We start from the raw sequence: 24,980 nt of genomic DNA on the forward strand, positions 1-24,980 counted from the left end.
AAAGACAAAACCATGGCACATTTTGTTGATGGTACGCCTGGTTTGTGGTATTCAGTTTTAAGTCAAAACCAAGAGTCCTCCTCCATACTTTAATCACAAATATTATTTTCTGGCTGCCTGGTTGAGGAAATTGCCCGTCAGAGGAATATTCATTCATTCATTTTCTACCGCTTATCCTCACAAGGTTAGCGGGGGTGCTGGAGCCTATCCCAGCCGTCTTCAGGCGAGAGGCGGGGTCCACCCTGGACTGGTGGCCAGCCAATCACAGGGCACATAGAGACAAACAACCATTCACACTCACATTCATACCTATGGACAATTTGGAGTGGCTAATTAACCTAGCATGTTTTTGGAATGTGGGAGGAAACCGGAGTACCCGGAGAAAAGCCACGCACGCACGAGAGATGGCCGAGGGTGGAATTGAACCCTGGTCTCCTAGCTGTGAGGCCTGCGCGCTAACCACTCGACAGAGAAAACAAGTACATACAGCAATAATGTGCTTTTATTGTGATGCAAACAATATTTACAGTAATGACTGCGAGAAATGTGCGCCGCTACAAGGGTGGGTGAGGGGTGGGTGGGGGTGGGGGGTGTGTGTGCATGACTTGTGGGTGCAAGTGCAAACAGAAGAGCGTGTGACGAAGATCTACTGATGCTAATCCACTGGAACCGGCACGTCCTGGCAGTGGTTGCGTTGTGGCTGACAGTCATTCATCTTAGCTTGTTCACCATTCAGATCGGCGTACTCCACAGAACCCTGGGGGGGCACGCACACATGCACGCACACACACACGCACACACACATACACACACACACGCACACACACACACACACACACAAGATTGCTCTCATTGGCCTCTTTGATTTGTGATATTTGTGATCCATCCCCATGTTCTTTCCTTTTTACGACAGGCGTTACGAGTCATGTGTGGATTGGACCGTCTGAGCGGTCTTCATCCATACATTCACGGTGGGGGGAGCAACAAAAACAATGTGAGCGCTGCCCGAGATGGGCCTTGAGGTCATTCGAACGAGGCACGTTGCTTATCTCGGGGCCGATAAGGAAGGAAGCCACAGCCCAAACGGCTTTGTTCTTGTCTGGAAACTCTGATGGTGGTTTCCCTCGTCCTCCTGGATCATCAGCCTGCTGAGGCTCATTCGATCAGGGAGGGACTCAAGCCAGACAAGCATTTCTATGGAGTACTAGTACTAGTAGTAGTAATACTAGTAGTAGTAGTAGGAGTGTGGCGATTACAACACCTGATGAGATGTTTCACACTAATCTCTCGTCTCAGATGTACTGCAGGCTTTGGGTGCAACATCCAGATCTTCGTAGAACACCAAATGAGTCAGAAGTGGGAGTCAGCATGATCATGCTCCCAAATCCGGAACCTCAACCTCACCCCACCCTCCCAGGTGCTCGCCCCCCCCCCAATGCCAATGTGTGGTTCCAGCCTCCACGTGACAAGAGGAACATCACGGAAGGAACAGAATACTCACATAATCATGGCGGTCACCAGCGCCTGCAGAGGAAAGGGGGGGCAGGTGTTTAGTCATGGCGGGACATCGGAGGTATTCATGAGTCATGTGACGGCGGTGCGGCTGCCCGTGTTCAATGCTGAGTCACGTGTGTTTCACCACAAAAAGCAAACAAGCCGCCATTAGCTTCTATGATTGTCATTCTTAGAAGAATGGCCGATTCTTTAGTCATTTGTTGGACAGGAAGTCTTAGCACGCCGAGGGAGGCCTGACAGACGCAGCCAGCATCTGGCTGCCGGTCCAATAACAGGAAGTTTCTGCTAGGAGTAACAGGATGTGATCACTTTAGTCCGTTTGGGTATGTTTGTCCTCCCATCGTCGTTTGACGTATTAGCTTTGAACTAAACCAGTTCAGTGTATTCCTATTTTACGTATTACCTTTGAACTAAACCACTCAGTGTATTCCTATTTTGACGTATTACCTTTGAACTAAACCAGTTCAGTGTATTCCTATTTTGACGTATTACCTTTGAACTAAACCAGTTCAGTGTATTCCTATTTTGACGTATTACCTTTGAACTAAACCAGTTCAGTGTATTCCTATTTTGACGTATTAGCTTTGAACTAAACCAGTTCAGTGTATTCCTATTTTGACGTATTAGCTTTGAACTAAACCAGTTCAGTGTATTCCTATTTTGATGTATTAGCTTTGAACTAAACCAGTTCAGTGTATTCCTATTTTGACGTATTACCTTTGAACTAAACCAGTTCAGTGTATTCCTATTTTGACGTATTACCTTTGAACTAAACCAGTTCAGTGTATTCCTATTTTACGTATTACCTTTGAACTAAACCAGTTCAGTGTATTCCTATTTTACGTATTACCTTTGAACTAAACCAGTTCAGTGTATTCCTATTTTGACGTATTACCTTTGAACTAAACCAGTTCAGTGTATTCCTATTTTACGTATTACCTTTGAACTAAACCAGTTCAGTGTATTCCTATTTTGACGTATTACCTTTGAACTAAACCAGTTCAGTGTATTCCTATTTTGACGTATTACCTTTGAACTAAACCAGTTCAGTGTATTCCTATTTTGACGTATTACCTTTGAACTAAACCAGTTCAGTGTATTCCTATTTTGACGTATTACCTTTGAACTAAACCAGTTCAGTGTATTCCTATTTTGACGTATTTCCATGGTTGGTATTTTATCACCTAATGTCATTTTTCATTTTGCTGTATGAAGTGTTTTTGTTTATTGGTTGGAAACCATGAGCACTGGTTGCTACTCTTCCCGGAGGCATCCATTAGAACAGAGGTGTCAAACTCATGTGACGCTAGTTTGAGTCCCCCGCCTTGATATGAAAGTTTAATGTTTAATATGGATGCTTATGGTATCATGTACACACAAATAGAAAAGAGCTTAAAGCTGTGTACACACCGGACACAATTGATGTGATTTAGCGAGTTATGACGCTGCTCCCGGAGGTTAACGAGGCTAACTTGCTAATTGGGTAGAATGGTTACGTTTCATTAATGTTCATGTTAAAGGTTAAATAACTGTTAATACTGTTCATTTGAATCTGAAAATAAATTATTTCTCTACCCAGCAACTATATGTGGTTTCTTACTTGTATGTTATTTATTTATTACTGATTGATTTATGTTTTTTTCATTCTTGATTAATTAATTAATTATTTTTCAACTTATTTTGTGCAGAAAAATAAAAATGAAGATATTTGAGAACAGTGGAATGTTTTATCAGAGCTTTTCTTGTGGAAAACTGGAACCAAAGCACTGAAAAAGTGAAGACAGTTTTTTGTCTGTTTTTAATATATATATATATATATATATATATATATATATATATATATATATATATATATATATATATATATATATTTAAACCTGATGCCTCACCCAGACCCTAGCCCAGGGGTGGGCAAACTTTTTGACTCGCGGGCCGGGGGGGGGGGGGGGCAGACTATATATTTTACACGTAACAGTCCACCTGGTATTATTGTATCTGTAAAAGTGTCATGCAATCTGCTATTATTATTTATTATTTTATATTTATATTTAAATATTTTATATTTAAATATTTTTATTTTAATATTTTATATTTAAATATTTAAAATTTTATTATTATTATTATTATTATTATTATTATTATTATTATTATTATTATTATCATCATTATGCTTGTGTCCCTTTTTTCAGGAGCACTTTGTAAACAACAGACCACATCAAATAACAAAATTGATAAAACCATCAAAAGGTTGGCTCAAGCCATGATGCCAGTTCGTATGTTGAGTTTAAATGAAATACTTTGGAAAGAACGGACGGGCCGTATTCAAACACTTGGCGGGCCGGATGTGGCCCCCGGGCCGTAGTTTGCCCACCCCTGCCCTAGCCCCAGCGGCCCCCAGATAAATAGAGTTTGAGAACAACAAATGACATGAAATGACGTTGAACTCACCAAGTGCGGCGTTCTGGAGTTCACTGTAAACGGTTTCCGTGCCTTTTCTCAGCGGAACTGCTCATGTAAAAATCAACACATCGGGACATCAAAAGGCAGCACGGTCCACATAGAAAGAGGCGGCGTTAAACGTGCGTAAAGATATCATGAAATCCAAAATAGACAAAAAAGCAGCTCAGCAATTAGCTCAACCCTTCCTGTTTATATCATCTTAACAGTCCTGGAAGTCCCAGCAGCTATCCCGCAGGGACTACCTGGAGATGCCTCCATTAGGGGTAATTAGGCCCCTCCCAGGAAGCGCCGCTCTCTTATCAACGAAGGGAATGTTAGCAAATGTTTGTGAGAAGAAGACATTATAAAGGGCGCGGTGGGGTGGGCTCGTTACCCCTGGAGTGGTCCGCTTGCTGGGGATGCACCACTTCCGTGTACTCCACGTCAGGCTCATTGGACACCATGCTGCTCTCCTCGTCGTTGGCTGCATTGGGAAACGCTTTTCTCATGACTTTGTAGACAGAAGAATGTCAGATGTGGAAATACTCTGGTAGCTCTGATTACCATAGTACTGTTTTCACATATATACAGTACGTATATACGCACAGTACATACAATACGCCCAATCCCAAAGATGGATTTATACGTCTTTTATGGTGTTTTGCGGGCGGCACGGCGGTCTAGTGGTTAGCGCGCAGACCTCACAGCTAGGAGACCAGGGTTCAATTCCCACCCTCGGCCATCTCTGTGTGGAGTTTGCATGTTCTCCCTGTGCATGCGTGGGTTTTCTCCGGGTACTCCGGTTTCCTCCCACATTCCAAAAACATGCTAGGTTAATTAGCCACTCCAAATTGTCCATAGGTATGAATGTGAGTGTGAATGGTTGTTTGTCTATATGTGCCCTGGGATTGGCTGGCCACCAGTCCAGGGTGTACCCCGCCTCTCGCCCGAAGACAGCTGGGATAGGCTCCAGCACCCCCGCGACCCTCGTGAGGAAAAGCGGTAGAAAATGAATGAATGAATGAATGAATGGTGTTTTGCATGAAAAGGCAAAAAGAGGTGATGACACAACTGCAAACTAAAAGAGGTCACTGTTTGATCTCAAGTCATAACAACAGCTACAAGGTGCCAAAGAGCGTAAAAACTTCACCAAACATGATCTCTTTTACTGTGCAGTTGCATCATCACCTCTTTGTGACTCTCATGCAAAAAAAACAAAACAACAACATATAAATCCGTCCCTGGTAGCGAATGAGTTAAAGGGAAAGGTTCCATTGTTTGCCTCAAGTGCATGTGATCCTTCGGGCTTTAATGGCGGCGGTGGTGTGACGTGCTTACCTGCCTGAGGCGGTCGCTCACTCCACACACTGATGTCCACCCTCTCCATCTTCCCTGTGTGGGAAACACATGCACACATGAGACACGGTGACCTAGATACATCCAAAGTACAACAGTTGATGTTCATACACTGCAGGGAGGACATATTACAGCAGGTAACTTGGATAGCAAACAAAACAGCTTTAAACATGAAAGGATTGTTTGGGAAGATTTCATCATCTTGCTTTGGTTAGCATCAAGACAAATTGACAAACGTAATAATACTACTAATTACTTCTACTTACTACAATACCTACTTTTAGGACTACATGAAGCAACTATGTGACAGATAAATGACCTAGCTTCATGAATGTGATACAATTATTATTATTATTAGAAATGTTGTATACTAATTTAATTAGCACATTTTCAAATGTTTAACCAATAAGATTCCATAAGGATCCATTTAAAGTAAAAAAAAAAAATGGCGGCTACAGCACAGATGAAGTGGAACAATACAAGTCATTCCTGCCATATGCGTAGGTGACGTTAATAGCAAGTCATGACTACGTTTCACCCCCCCCCCCCCTCCCTCCAAACCCTCCTGCTAGCTTCACGTTGACGTTCTCCTCTGATTTTGGCTCAACATTTACAATAACAATGACTCTCCCCTACTTTCTTCAATATGCCTCACACACTTATTAAACACATGAAATAAAAATTCATCAGTTCAAAAGAAGAACAATAATGAATGATAATTTACAGACTTAGAAATTACCCACAATTCAATCTTTTTTTTTTTTTTTTAAGACAAAAAAAACTGTTGCACCAAATATTTGCAGTGCTGTGATTAGTGATTTGTAAATGACTGGTTAGTATTAATTGTAGTCATTAAAAATGTATTACTGGCAATTTTGTTACGTCACGTCAGGGTTCTCAGGTTCAATTCCCAATAGCAAAAGCAAACTAGCTAGCTTGTTTCATATAAGAACATTCATCCATTCTCTTTAGGGTATGCTGGAGCCTATCCCAGCTGACTTTGGTGAGGGACAAGATAAACCATATATATATAATACCATATATATATACCATATAATATTTCAATGTGTTATTTTTGCAATGTGGGAGGAAAGCGAAGAAACCCACACACTTGGAGAACATTCAAATCCACACCTTTCAGCGCTCCTGACCATGTGGCCCACATGCTAACCACTAGTCCACCGTGCAGCTTATTGGACCCCTTACTGAAGCATTAGAATTGTCTTTACAATGTACTTTAATGATGAAAACTAACTTTTGGAAACGATCTAGCTTACCTGACAGCCATTTGCTGGGATGGTCACATGACTGTCATATGACCTGCCACTCCAAAATGTTTGGGATTTGATGAGCATAAGTCATTTCAAGTGTTGTTCTTACGGCTGAAATGGTCTTCCTGACAATATGTTGTGGTCAAAACATCTGCATAGCTTTTTCCCAGCTGGTAAGGTCATCTCATACATCTCCAACAAAGCTGGGGAGATGAATTTCCTGTGCACGTTACGCACGTTCAAACCAACAAAGCCTGCTTTGTGTGGACGTAGGCTGTTTCTTGCAGGAGCCATTGTTTCTTTCCACAAAGGAAGTGGCGGCTGTGCATTCCTTTTTGGGATATTTAGTCTTGGGTTTGTTGGCATTCCTGTTTTGGATTGTTTTGGTGTAAGAACGTATAGTAGATAGTAGATGATAGTAGACCACAGTCAGTCAACTGTCGGCCTGCAGTATTTTGATTGTAAAAATAACATCAATGATTAATGATACATTATTAGATATTACACTAATTTGTTTTGACAAGCTAATATTCTGACCTACGTTGGATTGGTTTTAGCAACTTTAATGTGCAACATTTCAGATTCAGTATCTGTAGCAAAATAAACGGTGATGACACACTTCTAAATAGACATAAGATTTATTCTAAAAAGATCTGAGCAAGTCAAGGAATCAACCAAAGTATATACACACATTTCCTGTAATGGGGATCAAACGTACGTATGTGCAAATCCAACAACGATGCACAAACATCCAAAACATGCAACAGCGGACACACGTGCAAACAAAGAAGGACAGGACAACCACAGTGATGGTCAATTAAATAAAAGACAAAACAAAGGCCGTCTAGATTGCAGGGGAGGGGAGAGGGAGCAGCAGGAGGCGAGTTATTTGGTTAGTTTCCTTTTGCGGTGTCGTTTGAAACGCAGCGTTCTTAACAGAATGACTCCCCCGGGTATCGCTACACTGTGGCTGGAATACTGAAGCTGCTCCTGTTGCTGATGTCAGCGGGAAGCGACACGGCGCTAGCTCGTGTCCCATTGGTCGCCCTCCCCTCCATGCCATCATAGCGTGGCACTCCGCCTGGAACAAGATCATAGTGGGCGCGCTAAGCAACACTTTGGTAAATCACTCATCTTTATCCACTTGCAGAAACACCTGCCTACGGGAAACGTAGTTAGCGCAGGACGACGTACAGCGTCCCCAAAGTCTGGACACATATTGCATATTTTATGTCCATAAAGTCCCTTCACGCTTCTATTATGTAAGTATTAACAAATATGATCAACATATCTCATCAATTGCTTTTGTCACATTTTAGTAGCTACGTAGATTCTAACCCTGTGGCGTCTTGCTAGCGAGTCGGTGAGGAAACGGTAGCTCTTTCATTAGCGATAGCTCATCACCACGAGCTTGTTAATCCACTGGAAATAGCAGGAGGTCATTATTTAGAACAGTATGACTCACGGTGTCATCTTACAAAGAACACTAACCTCACACGGCAACTTCACACTCAAAAGGTATACCTGACAAATATACAAACATGTACTAATAACAATAAATGAAAAAAAACCATGTTACATTTTTCCCATAATACATTGTATACAGTGCCGGCCTGCCTGGGTGCTGCAATGACATCAGCCTCCCTCTGGGTTCCTCTAATGGACAAAGGTAGCACTGCAGCGGCATCCATTTTCTATGCTGCTTGTCCTCCAATGAAAGGATTTGCCTTGAACTTGCATTGGTACATGTATGTATATTTATTAGGTATGCCTTGTGAGTGTGAAGTTGTTGTGTGATGACTTTAGTGTTCTTTGGAAGAGATGGATTGACAAGGTCGTTGTGTGATTTTTCTGAGCTACTAATCGGCTGATAATATTTTATGTTAAAAATATTATTCATGAATTAAATTGAATGTATTAGGGATGTCTCAATACTACTTTTTCAAGACTGATACGGATACAGTAATCTGCTGACATTGATATCTACTTTTCCCCTTGTTAGAGTAATCGATTTATATGCATGTACTGCTTAATACACTAGTAGAAACCATGTTCAAACCGAGTAACAAATATTAGGTTCTCCTGAAGGAAGACATTATATTACCCACAGCGTTCTGCTATACTGCACATTTTCAGAAACCGTGAAAGTTTCCATGTGAGTGTGAAAAGAAATCTAAAAGGAATTCCAATGTAGATGCAGAAAGCATACTAAGGGTGGCCTATCACTCAATATGCTGCATTTATGGCCAAGTAGCGCTTATTAAATTGAGCATTTACATTAGATTTGGGGCCCAAGGATCAGATCAGACGGGTTACGTATATACCCAGTAAATGTGTCCATTACTGATCCTGAATATTGGACCAGCCCATCCTATAGTGTATGTACTGTACATGTATATAATATGTCCAGACTTTAGGGACACGCTGTACAATCAAAATGTCAGGGACAAAACACTGTGACGTAACACTGAGCACACATCAACAACAAAACAGACGTTTACACTGAAATGTTGGTCAGCTGACAACAACATGACCCCGGCATGCATATTAGAAGATGGATGATGGAGTGAGGATGGATCGCCATGGCTACCACACACATCATGCTATGTGAGGACTTATGGCTGTCACAATGGCCGATGATGAAGACAGGCAGTGGAACACGATAAGAACACAAACAGCTACCTGGGGCTTCTGTATAGACCTCTGTGTCACGGGTTAGACTCACTGTTAAAGAGTCATCTGATTTAGGGCTCGAAGGCTTTCTGAGAAACGGTAAGAAAAAAGTCAACGGAAAGAAATCTAATAGCGTAAGATCTTCACAAAACATGTCTGACCACAACCAGTCATGTTGCAGACCACTGAGGAGGAAAGTGAAAGTAGCCTGTTTCATCATGAATGTATATCATGTCCAAAGTGATTTTTATACCTGAATGTCTTCAGAAATTCAATAAAATAAACTTTGACTACTTTTTTTTTTTTTTTTTTACCAGGATAGAATGACAATTCCACATACATCTTCAATGTTTTTAAAAACAATAGTCGGGTGCACAAGCCCTATCTACTACAGATTGACTGCAGCTAATGAGTAGTTTGATAGTACTAGATGATCAACCAATACTCACGATGCCCATAAATGGAAGCTCAGTAAAGATCTAAGAAGGATAATTGTAGATCTAAAAGTCGGGGAAGTCTGTTGGTGACATTTCCAAGATCTTCATTTCAAACAAATGTACACGGAAGAAGACCCATACGGTCACCTTCCCGTGGTTACAGCCTTACAGCCCAAAACCCACCAATGCTGTGCAATGTACAGGAAAGGAAACTGCTGGAAGACGATTGCCACTTTCCCCAGTGGCGACAGTTTTATTGCCGCTGACACCTTCAAGATGGTCTGAGATGTGGACAGTAGTTTTAGCTCGGTAAGTATGATAAGATGAGCCAACACTGCCAAACATCAATCATGTACTGTGGGTGGTAGCATCATGATCTGGGGCTGGTGCCTTGTCTGGGACTGGTGCACCCCACACAATGAATGACCAAGTAGGACAACATCCAAATTCTTCATCTCAAATCAGCTTTGAGAAAGTTGGACACAATTGAGTGTTCAACCAGGACATAATAACATGATTAGACACTCTCAAAGTTCAGATTCCGTTGACATTTTAATGATCAACTTAACTGAAATTAAGTCTTGGCGCCGTTAGACTGTAGCGTTTTTGCATCCTTGTCAAAACATATTCCTCCTCCTCGTCCTCCATGAACTGAAGATGCATTTACAGCCACAGAATGACTGCCTTCATTCAGCAAGTATGACTGCAACATCTAATGATCATATTGATCGCTGATCATACTGATTGACAATGGTGGATCAGAACACAGAACACAATGGGCACGCCCCTCTTGTGGCTCCTTATTTAGCCTGCTGCAGATGAACTGGACCTGTCTTTAACATGTGAGCATATAACGCCCTCTACAGGTCGCAGTAGTAAATACAATAACAGAGCACTGATAGATCGCTCTAATGCACCACAAGGACGCAGAACACAATGCGCGATTATACGCTGTTAAAAACAACACGAAAAATTGCAACGCGAACCCTGATGTTTGACCCAAAATAATTCCAACTTGTGCACCCAATTCTTGTGTTGTAAATATCATTAACGATGTATGTTGCGTTATCATTCAATCTTACAAATAAATGATGAATGGCCGAAAATGGATATGACATTCTTTGTGATGATGAGCGCATGTAAACATCTGACTGGAAATGTATATACTACTACTAATTATTTATGTCCACATAAATGTCAAATATGTCAAATATTGTACATTCCAGATTGTATTAGATTATGTTTATGCTCAAACAACTACGTATACTTCCCATGGTGCTTAGACTGCAGTACCAGGAAGTAGTGAATTTCTCAATTAGACTCAAATCACACGTTTGGATAGAAGTCTTATGCAGCGATTGTGTTGTGATCTGACAAATCTTAAGTAACTTTGATCAAATACGGAGTTACGACAGCTTCTGCTTGGACGTTAATTTGCACTCCTTGCTTACACCTTCCGTTAACAGGTGGAGACCAAGTGGCTACGTATTGATCACTTTAGTGCAGGGGTCGGGAACCTTTTTGGCTAAGAGAGCCATGAAGGCCAGATATTTTAAAATGTGTATCTGTGAGAGCCATATACATTTTTTTAAACATTGAATGCAATAAAATGTGTGCATTTTTATGTAAGACCAACAGTTTTAGATATAATGGGCTCTAATTACGTAGACCAGGCACACTACCCCACGCCAAGGGGGTGTGGCCAGCATACTTTCGTGAGCAGCGCAGTGTCTAATAATAAATCAAATACTTGCTGCCATTAATGCAACTTCTGCTGCTGCATGGTTTTGCACCGTACTCCGTACACATATTTCATTCTTTTGGCCATCTTCGTCAGAAGGCTTGGTTCTGCAGCTTTAGCTAGGTGACTATTTGACTAAAGGAGGAAAGTTTACATTTACATGTTTTTTTGACATCTCAGTGACCGAGGTAGACTACCGCATTACCCAGTAATAATCAAGTTTTGGTGTTTGACCTGGAAAATATCATCAGGAAAGATAGATATGGTTGGCCGTATTGCAGTAGAATATAGATGGACGAATTAAAATGCATAAGAAAGTTTTGATTTTGAATATTATTTTTAACTATAATTAATATGATTTCCATGATGTTTACTTTAAAGTGTTAGCAAAAATACATTTTTATTGTGGTAAGAAACGCTTGAGAGCCAGATACAGTCATCTAAAGAGCCCTACCTGGCTCCCGAGCCATAGGTTCCCTACCTCTGCTTTAGTGTGTACTGACAGTAACGGACTTGGAAGGCGCTGTCAAAATTGGTGTCCTCAAGAACTAAGTAGACAGTAAACTTGTTGACTTGTACCTATGGAAGTATTCCCTTTCAAATACAACTTGTGTCTCAACTAGTACACTTACACTTTTGAGTGCATGAGTGTGTTCACACTGAGAAGTAGGACGAAATGCAGTGCACTCTCAGTACCCGAATATTGCACTCAATACCCTCAAAATGATGAAGGTGCAATGCCGGACATCCGGATATTGATAGCACTGCATTTTGTCCTACTTCTCTGTGAATACACTGTATTAGTGTAAATACACTCATGCACTCAAAAGGTACGTACGGACGTGTACGAATGTAAACCCAGCCAGAGCCTCATCTCAGCCATCTACCCCTACGCATGCACCATGAGCAAGGCAGCTAAACATCATCCGATACATGAAGAGGAAGCAAGTAGTGGCGCCAACTCACACTGACAATTCAGCAGCTGCCTCCCTTCTCCCTACAATCAAAGAGGAGAGGTGAGAGGAGCAGGAGGAGGCGGGCGGGAGAAGGTTGCGTCATACGAAGTCAAACTAAGGAGGTGTGAGTTTCTGGAAGAGCGTAGGTCTCTCTACCTCTCTTGGACCTGAAGCACAGCACACACACCACCACCAGTATGGACGCCACCAGCAGACAGAAGCCAACGATCAGCGCTTTCTTCCACAAGGCCAGGCGTACTGCGGAGACAGCCACGGTGGGAAGAAAGTCAAGACCATGTTCTGGAACCCAGAGCTATGCATGAACGGAAGGAAGTTCCAGGATCTTTTGGAGGAACCAACCAATGCCTACTTTGCTGTGCAGGTCCAGGTCCAGGAAGTAAAGTTCAGACATTAACAGAGTGAACTTCTGTGGCATATGAGAGTTATTGATGTAAAGAAACATCATCCTCACCCTCGATGATGACCGGTGCACTGCGGACCACATTGTTGGCGTGATTGATGGCCTCACAGTAGTAGGTACCACCTTGGTCTCTGGACATGGCTTGGATCTGGTAGTCTGTATTGTTCTTGTCTGAGGTGGTGGTGAAGAAAGGTAGATCGTTCCCATCGTAGTACCACTTAAAAGTGATGGGCGGGGTGCCTCTAACGCCACATATCATGAGGACATGGTCTCCTTCGGCGATTTCTGGCAGGTTGGGGATGATGGTGAGGACGGGATGTGACAACGGCACTGTGGAGAAAGGAAGCCGACCTTCAACAAAGGTATAGAAGTATATAGTATCCGCTATAGAAGAGAATAAACTGCAGTGTATGGTTAAAAGTGGGAACACCCATACATTATAGTACATTATACATTTATACATTTATACATTACCATAAAAATGAATGAACATTATTTTTAGTTCCACATTTCTCAACTGATTCAAACCAACCAAGATGAAGGAGATTAGAAGAAAATAAATCCATACAGGTTCCCTGGAATTCTGCATTTTACTAACCAAAAAACTACCATCTCAATGGATGGCATTTCCCCCTCATTTGTTAACCCGTTCATTTACATCCCAAATATTCCCACTTTTCCATATTTTCCAAACATAAATTTGGTTAGATCTTCAGAATTCTTAAAGTTTCCACATTTTTTTGACTGATTCGATTCAATTCTGTTAAGAATTTTTTTTTCCAGCAGCAAAATAATCAGCGGCTGCATGGCGACCATGTGAGCAGGCCTCACAGCTAGGAGACCAGGGTTCAATTCCAGCCTCGGCCATCTCTGTGTGGAGTTTGCATGTTCTCCCCGTGCATGCGTGGGTTTTCTCCGGGTACTCCGGTTTCCTCCCACATTCCAAAAACATGCTAGGTTAATTAGCCACTCCAAATTGTCCATAGGTATGAATGTGAGTGTGAATGGTTGTTTGTCTATATGTGCCCTGGGATTGGCTGGCCACCAGTCCAGGGTGGACCCTGCCTCTCACCCCCAAGACAGCTGGGATAGGCTCCAGCACCCCCGCGACCCTCGTGAGGATAAGCGGTAGAAAATGAATGAATGAATGAAAATAATCAGCTGGTTCAAAACATTCATCTGATCTATCTGCCATATTCCAAAAATTCACGGTTTTCATACAATATTGTATTTTCCAGGCCAAATATTGCAATAGAAAGTGACTTTTCCACATTTGTCAACATATTCTAACCAAGCTGGTGATTTTCCAATTCCCTCAAATTCCCACTTTTGTAGTTCATTGATTTATTCAGCATCTGCTGGGGTTGAGGTTCTGGTTCCTAAGTCATTCCACATAAACATCCAAGCGTGTCTTTATGGAACCGGCTATGTAGACTGGACTTATTGTAGCATAACCCCCAGCCCGACATGCTAATACAGTCGTCAACAATATTTACCAACAACAGCAGCATCCAGTCGCTTGCTGAGCGGCGCTTCCTTGGGACTGTTCTTGGCCTCGCACATGAACTTGTTGATCTGGTCCGGCTGGTCGATGGTGACGGTGAAGAGCGCTTGCTCAAAGGGGAGTTTGACGCTGGCTGTGCTCAGCTGATCGTACTCCTTAAACAGGGTGTAGTTTATGGGCAGGCTGCCGATGTCCGACCTACAAAGGACCTTGAAGGGTCTGCCCAGCACCGCCCTGCCAACCACGGAGATCCTTGGCGCTGAGACCGTGACTGAAGTGGATAACAACAACATGTGGTCATCATATTCCATTATTGTTGGTTTTTTTTTACAATGAAGTCCAGTTATAATATTCATATCATAGTTTGAGTACTGTACATTTCATATGGTTTCTTCTGGGTGGACAAGCCACCAAGAGAAGAGATAATGTTTGGAAGAAGAGAGCCTGCTGACCTTTGGGACGGACCGTCAGCGGTTTGCTGTGTTTGCGGATGCCTTTGGCCTGAGCGATGCACGTGTAGTTGAAATCGTAGAGAAGAGCCTTGACAGAGAAGACCCCGGTGCTCTTGGGGATCAGAAAGCTTCCTGGCAGATCCAGACTGTACATCAACTTGTCCCTGTGGAGCCTCTCTGAAGCGTAGCTGCTGCTTCTGCAGGTTAGTGTCATGTTCTCCTTTTGAAAGACCTCTCTGGGGACCATGGTCAGAGTGGGTACCGAGAAGAGCTCTGTGGAAACGATGAAGCACCACCTGATCAGCCGTGACGTCACGTACTGTGACTGTACAGAACGTACAGGAACCATGCAGTGGCTTACCAGTCACCGGAACAGTTTTTGTGTCAACCTTGATGACCTTTCCCATTTCCAGTCTGCACTCAAACTCCTCAGAGTCCTTGGCCAAAGCGATCATACTGTGGTTGACGTTGGTGTCCCCCCTGCTGAGAAGCTGGGTGCCTCTGCTCAGGTAGAGGTGGACTTCTCCAGAGTTGTACGCCAAGTTTCTGATGGTGCACAAGATGTCAAGTCTGTCTCCTTCGTAGATGTTGTTGTTGGGGAAAATCTCCAACACTGGCATGATCAAAAGCTCTACGGAAACAAGTTGGACCAACATGGAAAAGACGTCAACCTTGGCAAAGACCAGAACCTTCAAAGTCTGCCTCACCTTTGACTGAAAGCGTGAGAGGTTGGCTTCTGTTGGACCTGAAGGAGTACGGCGTCACCAGGATGGTGTAAGAACAGAACAACTTATGGATGCCGACGCTGTTGAAGTGAAGTTTGACTTCCGACAGGTTGGAGCTGACCCGCTCCTCCAGGATCTCCTTGGTGTCGTCATAGAAGTAGAATATGATGGAACCCGTCTCACCCGGCGCCGTGCATCTGGCCGTTAGCTCCTCCCCCTCACTGACCACGCCCTTGTTAAAATGAAGCTGTGGTTCTGACAGACCTGCAGAATGAAGAAATATTCAAAGTTTGAGGACTACATCACAGGAAAATAAAAGTACTACTTCACTGTCTGCTGGGATTTCAAGAACTAAAATGAAAGATCAACAATTGTTTGATTCCTTACTGGTCACAGCTCATGCTTGGCCCATGAAAACACCGTTTGAATGACGGGGCTGCCAGCAATGTGCCCCTGGATGCAGAGCTGGTGGGCCAGGAAGTGGACCAGGAAGTCAGACAGATGCCCACAAAGAAGATCTATACCACCACTACGGGTACTAATGTCATACTAGCGCAGTATGACCTTTAAATACGTATGGTTATGGTTTCATTTATTGCTAACACGCATGAGGTTCACATTGAATTCATATTACTATACACAATTCCACATGTCTGGAATAAAATAGGAAGAAGCAGAGCTTTAATCCTACCCCCCCCCCCCCCCCTGTATCCCATCAATGTTCACTTCCTGTAATTAACAGTCAACACTAATTCATTATGCACATTATTATTCCATTCGATCAAAGCAGTTATTAGAATTATGATCATTTTTCTACCAAAGAAAACAAAACAACAAAAAGTTGTTTCTTTTTCCTTCTTGCTTTCCTGATCCACTTAGGACTTAGGACTTGGGACTTGGGACTTGGGACTTCCCTTCCTGCCGACTTCCATGTTGTACTGTAATATCGATACATCGATACATAATCCAATCAAATACCCCACGGCCACTGGCTACTTAGTATAATATATGGAGGCTTCCACCCCAAGTCCAGCATCCTAAGGCGATACACTCTACAAAAACAGGGAGGAAGAGGACTAGTGAATGTTCCTCCTGTCCAGGAGGAAACAACAGGCCTCCAAGAATACGTGAAGAAGATGGCCGCCAAGGATGACGTCCCAAGTGAATGCCTCAGCGAGGCAGAGAAGCCAGATGGGCTGTCCTGGAAAGACAAGCCACTGCACGGCATGTACCACCAACACACCACAGAGGCCATAAACACCACATGGTCACGGCCAAGAACGAGTGGGAAGCTTCCAGAAGAAGATGTCACCTTGTACGGTGAGCTTCTTGGTGTCGCTGGTCATGGTCCTGCCTTCAATGCTGATCAGGCACTTGTACTTCCCCGTATTGGACACTCGGGCGTCAGGGAGGCGGTACAGGAGGTGGTCTGGGCTGCTGATGGTCTTCGTGTACACGGTGATGCCGTCCTTGAAGATTTTGTACTCGCGACCCAGTGTCTCTGAGCCGGAGCTGCTGACCAGCGCCTGGCACCTCACGGTCACGTTGGTGCCCCGCGCCACGTCTGGACTGGGCTCAAGTGAAATGTTGATGTCCCGAATCGTGAACCCTGTTTGGGAAAGAAGACAAAAACACGAGATGAAAGAAGCGGTGGTTGACACGCCCTAAATCAAAACAAACTAATTGCTAATTGCTAATGGAAACAACATGGCAACATGGCGTTTCGCCATTTCTGCATATTTTTATTGGATTCTTCAGTTCTCACACGATATTTTATGGCGTTGTGAAAGACAAACTGATACGATGTCGGTACGGTCGATAGGCCTCAATCGATAAAAATCAGCCATGAGTCCTTTGATTAATCGATTGGCGAGCCATCGAGCTAACGTGGACAGCTTATTAGCACGGACTGCTGGTCATTCAAGGTCATTCAAGGTCATTCGTTTTTCCAGCCTCCATCATAAAGTGTTCATTTATTGCCATGCAGATTCCAGCATCCGCCATGATGAACGGCTTGCTAGCAGCTGGAGCTGCTGTTCGAGGCCACCGTGATTGTGCGAGGCCACCGTGTGACCGGCTGTGGGTGTGAGTGATTGTGACGGGGGTGGGGGTGGGTCGGGGGCTTGTTGGGGAAAGAAACCGCAACACGCTCCTGGTTTTTAACAAAGACAAAGCCACTGGGGATCGGTAAAGTCTCTGGATCCGTTCAGAACAACAGAACCAAAAACATGGCTGATCCCCTCATTTCACCATCAATCAAAAAGGGATTCCGCCTCAGACAGATCACTCAATCATCATGCAGTAACCTAGCGTCCAAGCTAGCACTTGGCTGATGAGGGCCGAGTCAAATGTTCTCCATGGTCTCCATCTTCATGCTAATAAAGAGCGTGACGCTACTCTCAGCCTCCTGCTGCAACAGTTCTGATAGAAAGGGCCTTATTCCACATGGTTTTTATTTTGTTATTTAGAAGATGACAACAGTTCTGATAGAAAGGGTCTTATTCCACATGGTTTTTATTTTGTTATTTAGAAGATGACAACAGTTCTGATAGAAAGGGTCTTATTCCACATGGTTTTTATTTCGTTATTTAGAAGATGACAACAGTTCTGATAGAAAGGGTCTTATTCCACATGGTTTTTATTTCGTTATTTAGAAGATGACAACAGTTCTGATAGAAAGGGCCTTATTCCTCATGGTTTTATTTTGTTATTTAGAAGATGACAGCTCTGATAGAAAGGGCCTTATTCCACATGGTTTTATTTTGTTATTTAGAACATGACAGCTCTGATAGAAAGGGCCTTATTCCTCACGTTTTTATTTCGTTATTTAGAAGATGACAACAGTTCTGATAGAAAGGGCCTTATTATTCCACGTGTCTTTTTTTCGTTATTTTGAAGTCATGCAAGAAAAAACCCAAAAGAATAGGAGCACACGTTCAAGTAGCAAGTATCTGTGTAACGGTACCCTGATGACGCATATTGTCCAAGCTTAGACAATTAAATGGGAAAACCTGGAAACAAGGGAAAAGTCAGTATATAACAATATATACTGTATAATACAGTATATAAAAAAAGTTCAAATGACATTAAAAAGTACTAATTACGAATCTCAGTTCCTAATTTTCCGAAGAAAGGAACGTTTTCCCTGTGATAGAAACCCCTAACGTGGAACCTCATCGGTTAAAACCTTTTCACGGTGGATCTATCATCTCGGAGAAACACGGCCCACGTCCATCAAACCCGGGGCATCCAAGTGTCATGAGCTTACCCGGCTGAGCGTCCACGCCTCTCCAAAGATGAAAGTCTTGAAGGACAAAAAAGCAACTGATTAGAGACAAATCAATGACCTTGGTCCATCCAATGAGATGAGTCGGGCTTACAGTTGGATACGAGCATGGAGGCAAGCAGCAGGAGGTAATCCATTCTGGCTGAGGGCTCTCCAATGATCCTGCCAATGATCCCGGATCCTAGCGGATTTGTGACTGATGGGTGTTGATTCGGATTAAGGATGTGGTCGGGAGGCGGGGGGGCACGAAGGCGGCCCTCAAGCTCAGCCGCCCAGTGACCAACAGCATCGGTTATCACTCCGAGCAGCCCAGCCGCTTGGCTTAATTTGACAGGAAGTCAGTGTTGTTTCCTCAGGATGTCCACGCCGGCCCACTCGTTACCGCTGTGGAATGTTCTCTTGTTCGTGTGTCTGAATAGTGGACTGCAGGAGTCGGGCCTTTGACCTTGATTGGTCGCTCGTGATTGAACAGGTGAAAAGAACGTCAACACTCGTTTTGTGCAGCAAAGTGGCTTCCTGAACTTTACTTTCCACAGATGGAAATCTGAACCCGGCTCTTCCATGACACATGCGGATGGGACAGGACAACAGTTTTTAGCCTAGGAACTTATCGTTGTTCTTCAGGACTCCAGTTTTTAGCCTAGGAACTTATCGTTGTTCTTCAGGACTCCAGTTTTTAGCCTAGGAACTTATCGTTGTTCTTCAGGACTCCAGTTTTTAGCCCAGGAACTTATCGTTTAGATTGTGAAGGCCGTGGGCACGTGACATTAATATAGCAACACATGGAAGCTAAAATGGGATTGGACAAAATAAAATAACTAAATACATTTTTGGGTGGAGAACATGGCTGGTAACCTCCTCCCAGGTACGCCCACTACGCTGCCATTGGCCAGGGGTCGAGTGTGGAAATGGATAGTGGGTATAAATCAGGGGTGGGCAACCTTTACTCTCAAAAGAGCCATGTTACCCCCCCCCCCCCCCTCCCCCCACGCTCGCTAAAGGAGAATAGACAGGAGCAGGAATAGAACAAATTGTTGTTTCTCGTGACATTCATTCATTTTCTACTGCTTATTCTCACGAGGGTCACGGGGGTGCTGGAGCCTATCCCAGCTGTCTTGGGGCAAGAGGCGGGGTACACCCTGGACTGGTGGCCAGCCAATCCCAGGGCACATATAGACAAACAACCATTCACACTCACATTCATTTGGAGTGCCAAATAGTAATCCATTACCCAGAATTCACGGTTGCACTCCTGCTGCTTTTAATATTTGGACTTTCTTCCCATAAAGTCACGGCTGTTTTTCCACCATTCTTGCTGTTGTTTTAGTGTTTAATTGTATTTTTAGGGCCAATGACAAAAACAGCCGCATGTTGGACACCCCTCTGCCTTAGGGAATTTGACCTGAAGTGAAGCCCAAAGAAGACCTTTCTAGTTGACTACATCCCGGGTAGAATAGTTGATACCATAATAAGATCATCTTTAATGCCAGAGGAAGATGTGATGGATTTGTTTTATTTCTTATTTCTTCACCTGTTGGATAAACGGGACAAACACGCCGGCTGCACTCGTGCCTACGTCAAGTCTCTCTCTCTCGGGTCTAAAAGGTTAAAAGCTGATGCAAGGTTATTCTGTGTTGTGTGTGACGCAGCGTCGGGATGCTAGAACCTCCAAGAGCTCAGTGAAGGTCATTTCTACAGATGCCGTGCTTCACCTCCAGTCCGTGATGCCGTTCCTTTTCAAGGTCAAAAACGGTCTAGGGACTTGAATAAAGACTAGCAAGGGGAATACATTGTGTGTGTGTGTGTGTGTGAGTAAAAGTGTATGACACGAAGGGTGTTCCCATTTTTCTTCCGTCTACCTCACTCAGACCAAGGCACACAAGCCCAATTAAAACCAAAACATTGCAAAAACAAAGAGAAAACTATAAAATATATATATATATATTATATATATATATAAAGCTGGAGCCCGGCAGAAAAGATGCACATTGGTTGCGATGCTCCTCCTCCTCCTCCTCCTCCTCCTCCTCCTCCTCCTGCACGCTCCTCAGTGCCGTGGAGGCTGCTGAGGTACCTGAGAGAGGTTTGGGAATCAAACCTCCTGAATGTGAGACTTGACAAGCTGACTAAACACAGCAGTAATAAAAGCAAAAACATAAAAATAAAACTGAAAGGCAAAAGGAGAAAAAGGCATTTGGGGGGTGGTGGGGGGGGGGGGCACGTCAAAGTAGCAGGCACCGCTCAGACCTCCTTTCAGGTCCAGCACTCGACACGCTGAGGAGCTGGAGGCCTGGTGGGAGGCGGGTTCTGCTTTGTACAGCAGGTTGGACGGCACCGGGGTCCCCGTGGGACCCCGTGGGGGTTGGCGTTGAACTCAAGAAGCGTGGAAAGGAAGGGTTTGCATAATAAGTGGGGGGCTGGGGGGCTCACACCCCCCAGTCACGTGGGGGTCCATCCTTCCATGTGTCCTCCAGACACTGCAGCCATGTGCATGGAGTCCGTGGTTTGTGTTGGCTGGGTTAGCGAGCACCTTTCTGTCTGTGGGGGGGTCGGGGGGGGGGGGGGGGGGGGGGGGGGTTCAGGTACTAATGTTGGCTGGGTTAGCGAGCACCTTTCTGTCTGTGGGGGGGTCGGGGGGGGGGGGGGGGGGGGGGGTTCAGGTACTAATGTTGGCTGGGTTAGCGAGCACCTTTCTGTCTGTGGGGGGGTCAGAGGGGGGGGGTTCAGGTACTAATGTTGGCTGGGTTAGCGAGCACCTTTCTGTCTGTGGGGGGGTCAGAGGGGGGGGGTTCAGGTACTAATGTTGGCTGGATTAGCGAGCACCTTTCTGTCTGTGGGGGGGTCGGGGGGGGGGGGGGTTCAGGTACTAATGTTGGCTGCGGGGTGATTGGCGAGTACCGCTTCTTTAAAATACCACCTCTATTTAAATATTCACACTCCTCAGCACTGCTAAGTCTACAATCATTAGCTTCATAATAACAATAATAATAAAGATTATTATTATAATAATAATATGGTGTTTGTCAGCAGCCGTGGCGACAACATTCAGGGGCTGCTTGCATATGTACAACATGATTTACATCCCGCCGCTCAATGTCTACAGTCATTCTGGGTTGGCCGGGCTCGGATGGGGGGGGGCATGGGGGGGCATGTTATCTGAGCCTCTTCTCTGTGGAGTAGATGGACATGTAGTAGTCGTTGCTGCCCACCGCCAGGTGGGGCTGGAGGACACAAAGCAGAGGAGACCATCGTCATGTTCTGGTGCAGAATAGCACTTCATCCAAAATGAACTGGTTTTAACCAGTATGGTATTGATGGTATTCATAACCAGTATGGTATTGATGGTATTCATAACCAGTATGGTATTGATGGTATTCATAACCAGTATGGTATTGATGGTATTCATAACCAGTATGGTATTGATGGTATTCATAACCAGTATGGTATTGATGGTATTCATAACCAGTATTTATATGTCCACAAGACGTGTACATAAACAATGATGTGTTTTGGTCCACACATAAATGGACATTTTTGTCCTCGGACCTCATCCAAGTTTACTCTCCAGCGTGGTCACTGAGGTCCGAGGGCCAGCTCCAACTTGTGGTGCCCAAGACGAGACTTAAGACCAGGGGGGACCGAGCCTTTTCTGTGGTCGGCCCCAAACTATGGAACTCTCCCCCCTCCCAAGTAAAAAAGGCCCCCAATATCGAAAGCTTTAAGTCTCGTCTTAAAAGCCACTTTTATTCTCTGGCTTTTAACTCATAGTGAGTCGTATGGTCCTAAGTCTTTTAGTTCTTCGTTTTTATTGTAATTGGTTTTATTTTTTATATTTTTATTGCTTTGTTTCTTGTTTTTAATATTTTAATATCTATTTTATTATTTTATTTCTTAAATGCTCTTTTAGTTTTGGATTATTACTTTTTATTTTTACTCGTCTGTGCAGCACTTTGGAAACTCTGTTTATAAAATGTGCTATATAAATAAAGTGGATTGGATTGGATTGGATAACCAGTATTTATATGTCCACAAGACGTGTACATAAAAATGATGTGTTTTGGTCCACACATAAATGGACATTTTTGTCCTTAGAAATGCAAGACATAAATACCCTGGATTGTACCGTAGCGTTTACTCCTAACCAGCCGCTAAGTATACAACTATGTATATTTTCATATCATGTCCAGATCCTCCACGTAGACCTTGTACAAACACCAAGATGGGATTTATGTTGCATGTGCTTCACCGCTGAGCTTCTGTCTTCTTACCCAGTGAGGATGGAAGGCCAAGCAGCTGATGGCCCCGATTCGTTGTCCCATGAATCCATCGTAGTATTTGATGTTGCTGATCACGTCGCCATTGGTGTTGTACAGCGCGATGAACTGGTTCATGGATCCACTGGGGGGCGGAGAGACAACACAAAGAGTCACAACTTCACTTAAGAGGTGGGAGTCAAACCTGTAGACACAAGTGTATATATATATATATATATATATATATATATATATATATATATATATATATATATATATATATATATATATATATATATATATATATATATATATATATATATATATATATATATATATATATATATAGTCCTCCATCACCGCTTCATATTTTTATACAAATATTGTTTACCATGACCGAGTGGTTAGCATGTTGACGTTTTTCCTCGTAAATTTACAACTTTATTCTTTTGATATTGTGACTTGTAAATTTACAAGAAAATGTTTTAAATATTATGAGAATAAAGTTGTAAATTTATGAGAAAATAACTAAAATGAATAAACTCAGAAATATTTTTTATAGAATTTTTTCTCATAAATGTACACCTTTATTCTCATATTAATTTTTTCCCTAACATTACAAGAATAAAGTTGGATGTAGTTTCTTCCCCCCTAAATTTACGACTTCATTCTTGTAATATTACGAGTTCTTTCTCGTTAATTTTTGTATTCTTGTAACAGTACAAGTTTTTTTTCTTGTGACTAAGACTATATTCCCGTGAATTTACGAGTGGTAATACTACAATATTAGAAAAACACTGCAATATTACGAGAATAAAGTTGTGAATTCAAAAGAATAAAAATTGTAAATTTATGAGAAAAAGTTGTTCTATTACAAGAATGCAGTGGTAAATTTACACAAAAAATTTTGGCATATTACGAAAATAAAGTCCTAAATTTACAAGAATAAATAAATAATAATAATAAAAATATACATATATCATAATATTCTGATTTTTTTTATCATATATTTAAATATTTTATATTTATATATTTTTGTTGTCATAGAACTTGTCTTTTTTTCTTGTTATATTACGAGAATAAAGTAGTAAATTTACAAGAATACACTTATTGGCAACATTACTATTGTTATTATTAGTTATTAATTATTATTAGTAAATTATAAAAAAAATTCACGTCAACCCCCCCCATGAACCTCGCCACACGACTGACTGCTAGCGTCTCTTTAAGCGGACAACAAGCGTGTGTCCCGGGTTTCCAACCCAAGGACGATCCCACACGCTCACCAAGCTAACAGGTTAGCCTGCGGGTGGATGTCCAGCGCCGTTAACCCTTTCACCGTCTGCAGCACATTGATGGAGTCCGGCGTGCGGGGTTCGAAGAATCGAACATCTCCGTTGACACTGAAGGAAAAAGACAAGAGGTCATGACGGAAGACGGAGTCTGCTCGGCCGTGGAAGAGAAGCCCACCTGACGCTGATGATGTGGCCGTCCGTGTCCTTCTGGAGGTGAGCTTTGACCACCCAGGCGTTGTGCTCCCTGTAGGTCATGATGCGACTACGCACACAAACAAAGTCAAGGCTTCAGTGGCTGAGTGGGTGAGTGGGTGTCCAGTGGGTGGAAAACATGTAGAAACCAAAAGTGAATAATTCCAAAAGCAAACATCATGGCTGTGAAAGGCCAACACGGGTCTGCTTTCCCCTCTGGGTGATCAATGATGTTTGGGATGGTCCCGTTCACACCAACATGTGAATGTCATGTACATGGTTAGTAAATAATAACTGCTAGAGGCAAGTCATTAATATTGGGACTATTCCACTACATTTATCTTTGCTGTTTGTTACATGTAACATGTCAAAACGCTCTCACGTTAATATAGAGCGTTGCTGGCATGGAGTGTAATGGTGCTGTACCAACGCCAGGTGGCAGTGTTGGACCACAGGAAGGAAAC

At 43.1% G+C, this 24,980-nt stretch overlaps 2 protein-coding genes across 12 annotated transcripts in view; both read right to left on the reverse strand.

Annotated features, from left to right (window-relative positions):
- Nucleotides 1-474: 474 nt before the first annotated feature.
- On the reverse strand, nucleotides 475-19,659 carry pecam1b (platelet and endothelial cell adhesion molecule 1b). Of its 7 annotated transcripts, XM_058082708.1 has the most exons (16): nucleotides 18,871-19,659; nucleotides 18,759-18,794; nucleotides 16,803-17,099; nucleotides 15,473-15,754; nucleotides 15,127-15,396; nucleotides 14,766-15,038; nucleotides 14,306-14,584; nucleotides 12,861-13,139; nucleotides 12,545-12,646; nucleotides 12,399-12,429; nucleotides 9,264-9,343; nucleotides 5,293-5,346; nucleotides 4,349-4,438; nucleotides 3,964-4,020; nucleotides 1,502-1,524; nucleotides 475-757 (listed from the first exon to the last, which is right to left on the reverse strand). In XM_058082708.1, exons 1-16 carry the CDS (start codon nucleotides 18,911-18,913, stop codon nucleotides 656-658), a joined length of 2,298 nt encoding a protein of 765 aa, XP_057938691.1. In that variant the 5' UTR covers nucleotides 18,914-19,659; the 3' UTR covers nucleotides 475-655. The 7 variants fall into 7 exon arrangements, 6 of the variants coding, with proteins under 6 accessions (XP_057938691.1, XP_057938716.1, XP_057938699.1 ...); XM_058082716.1 differs by lacking the exons at nucleotides 9,264-9,343; nucleotides 12,399-12,429 and having other exon boundaries at nucleotides 476-757; nucleotides 18,871-19,548; XM_058082733.1 differs by lacking the exons at nucleotides 9,264-9,343; nucleotides 12,399-12,429; nucleotides 12,545-12,646 and having other exon boundaries at nucleotides 18,871-19,550.
- A 2,093-nt stretch (nucleotides 19,660-21,752) lies between these two features.
- The window catches only part of rptor (regulatory associated protein of MTOR, complex 1), a 130,779-nt gene continuing 127,551 nt past the window's right edge, over nucleotides 21,753-24,980 (reverse strand). For all 5 annotated transcript variants that reach the window (XM_058073778.1, XM_058073705.1, XM_058073456.1 and 2 more), the window contains 4 exons: nucleotides 24,500-24,586; nucleotides 24,316-24,432; nucleotides 23,045-23,174; nucleotides 21,753-21,997 (listed from right to left, as the gene is read on the reverse strand). In XM_058073778.1, coding sequence (XP_057929761.1) covers nucleotides 21,929-21,997; nucleotides 23,045-23,174; nucleotides 24,316-24,432; nucleotides 24,500-24,586 — 403 coding nt within the window. In that variant the 3' untranslated portion in view covers nucleotides 21,753-21,928. The remainder of the gene's footprint in view (nucleotides 21,998-23,044; nucleotides 23,175-24,315; nucleotides 24,433-24,499; nucleotides 24,587-24,980) is intronic.

The sequence above is a fragment of the Doryrhamphus excisus genome, chromosome 1, assembly GCF_030265055.1.
Source record: "Doryrhamphus excisus isolate RoL2022-K1 chromosome 1, RoL_Dexc_1.0, whole genome shotgun sequence".
NCBI lineage: Eukaryota > Metazoa > Chordata > Actinopteri > Syngnathiformes > Syngnathidae > Doryrhamphus > Doryrhamphus excisus.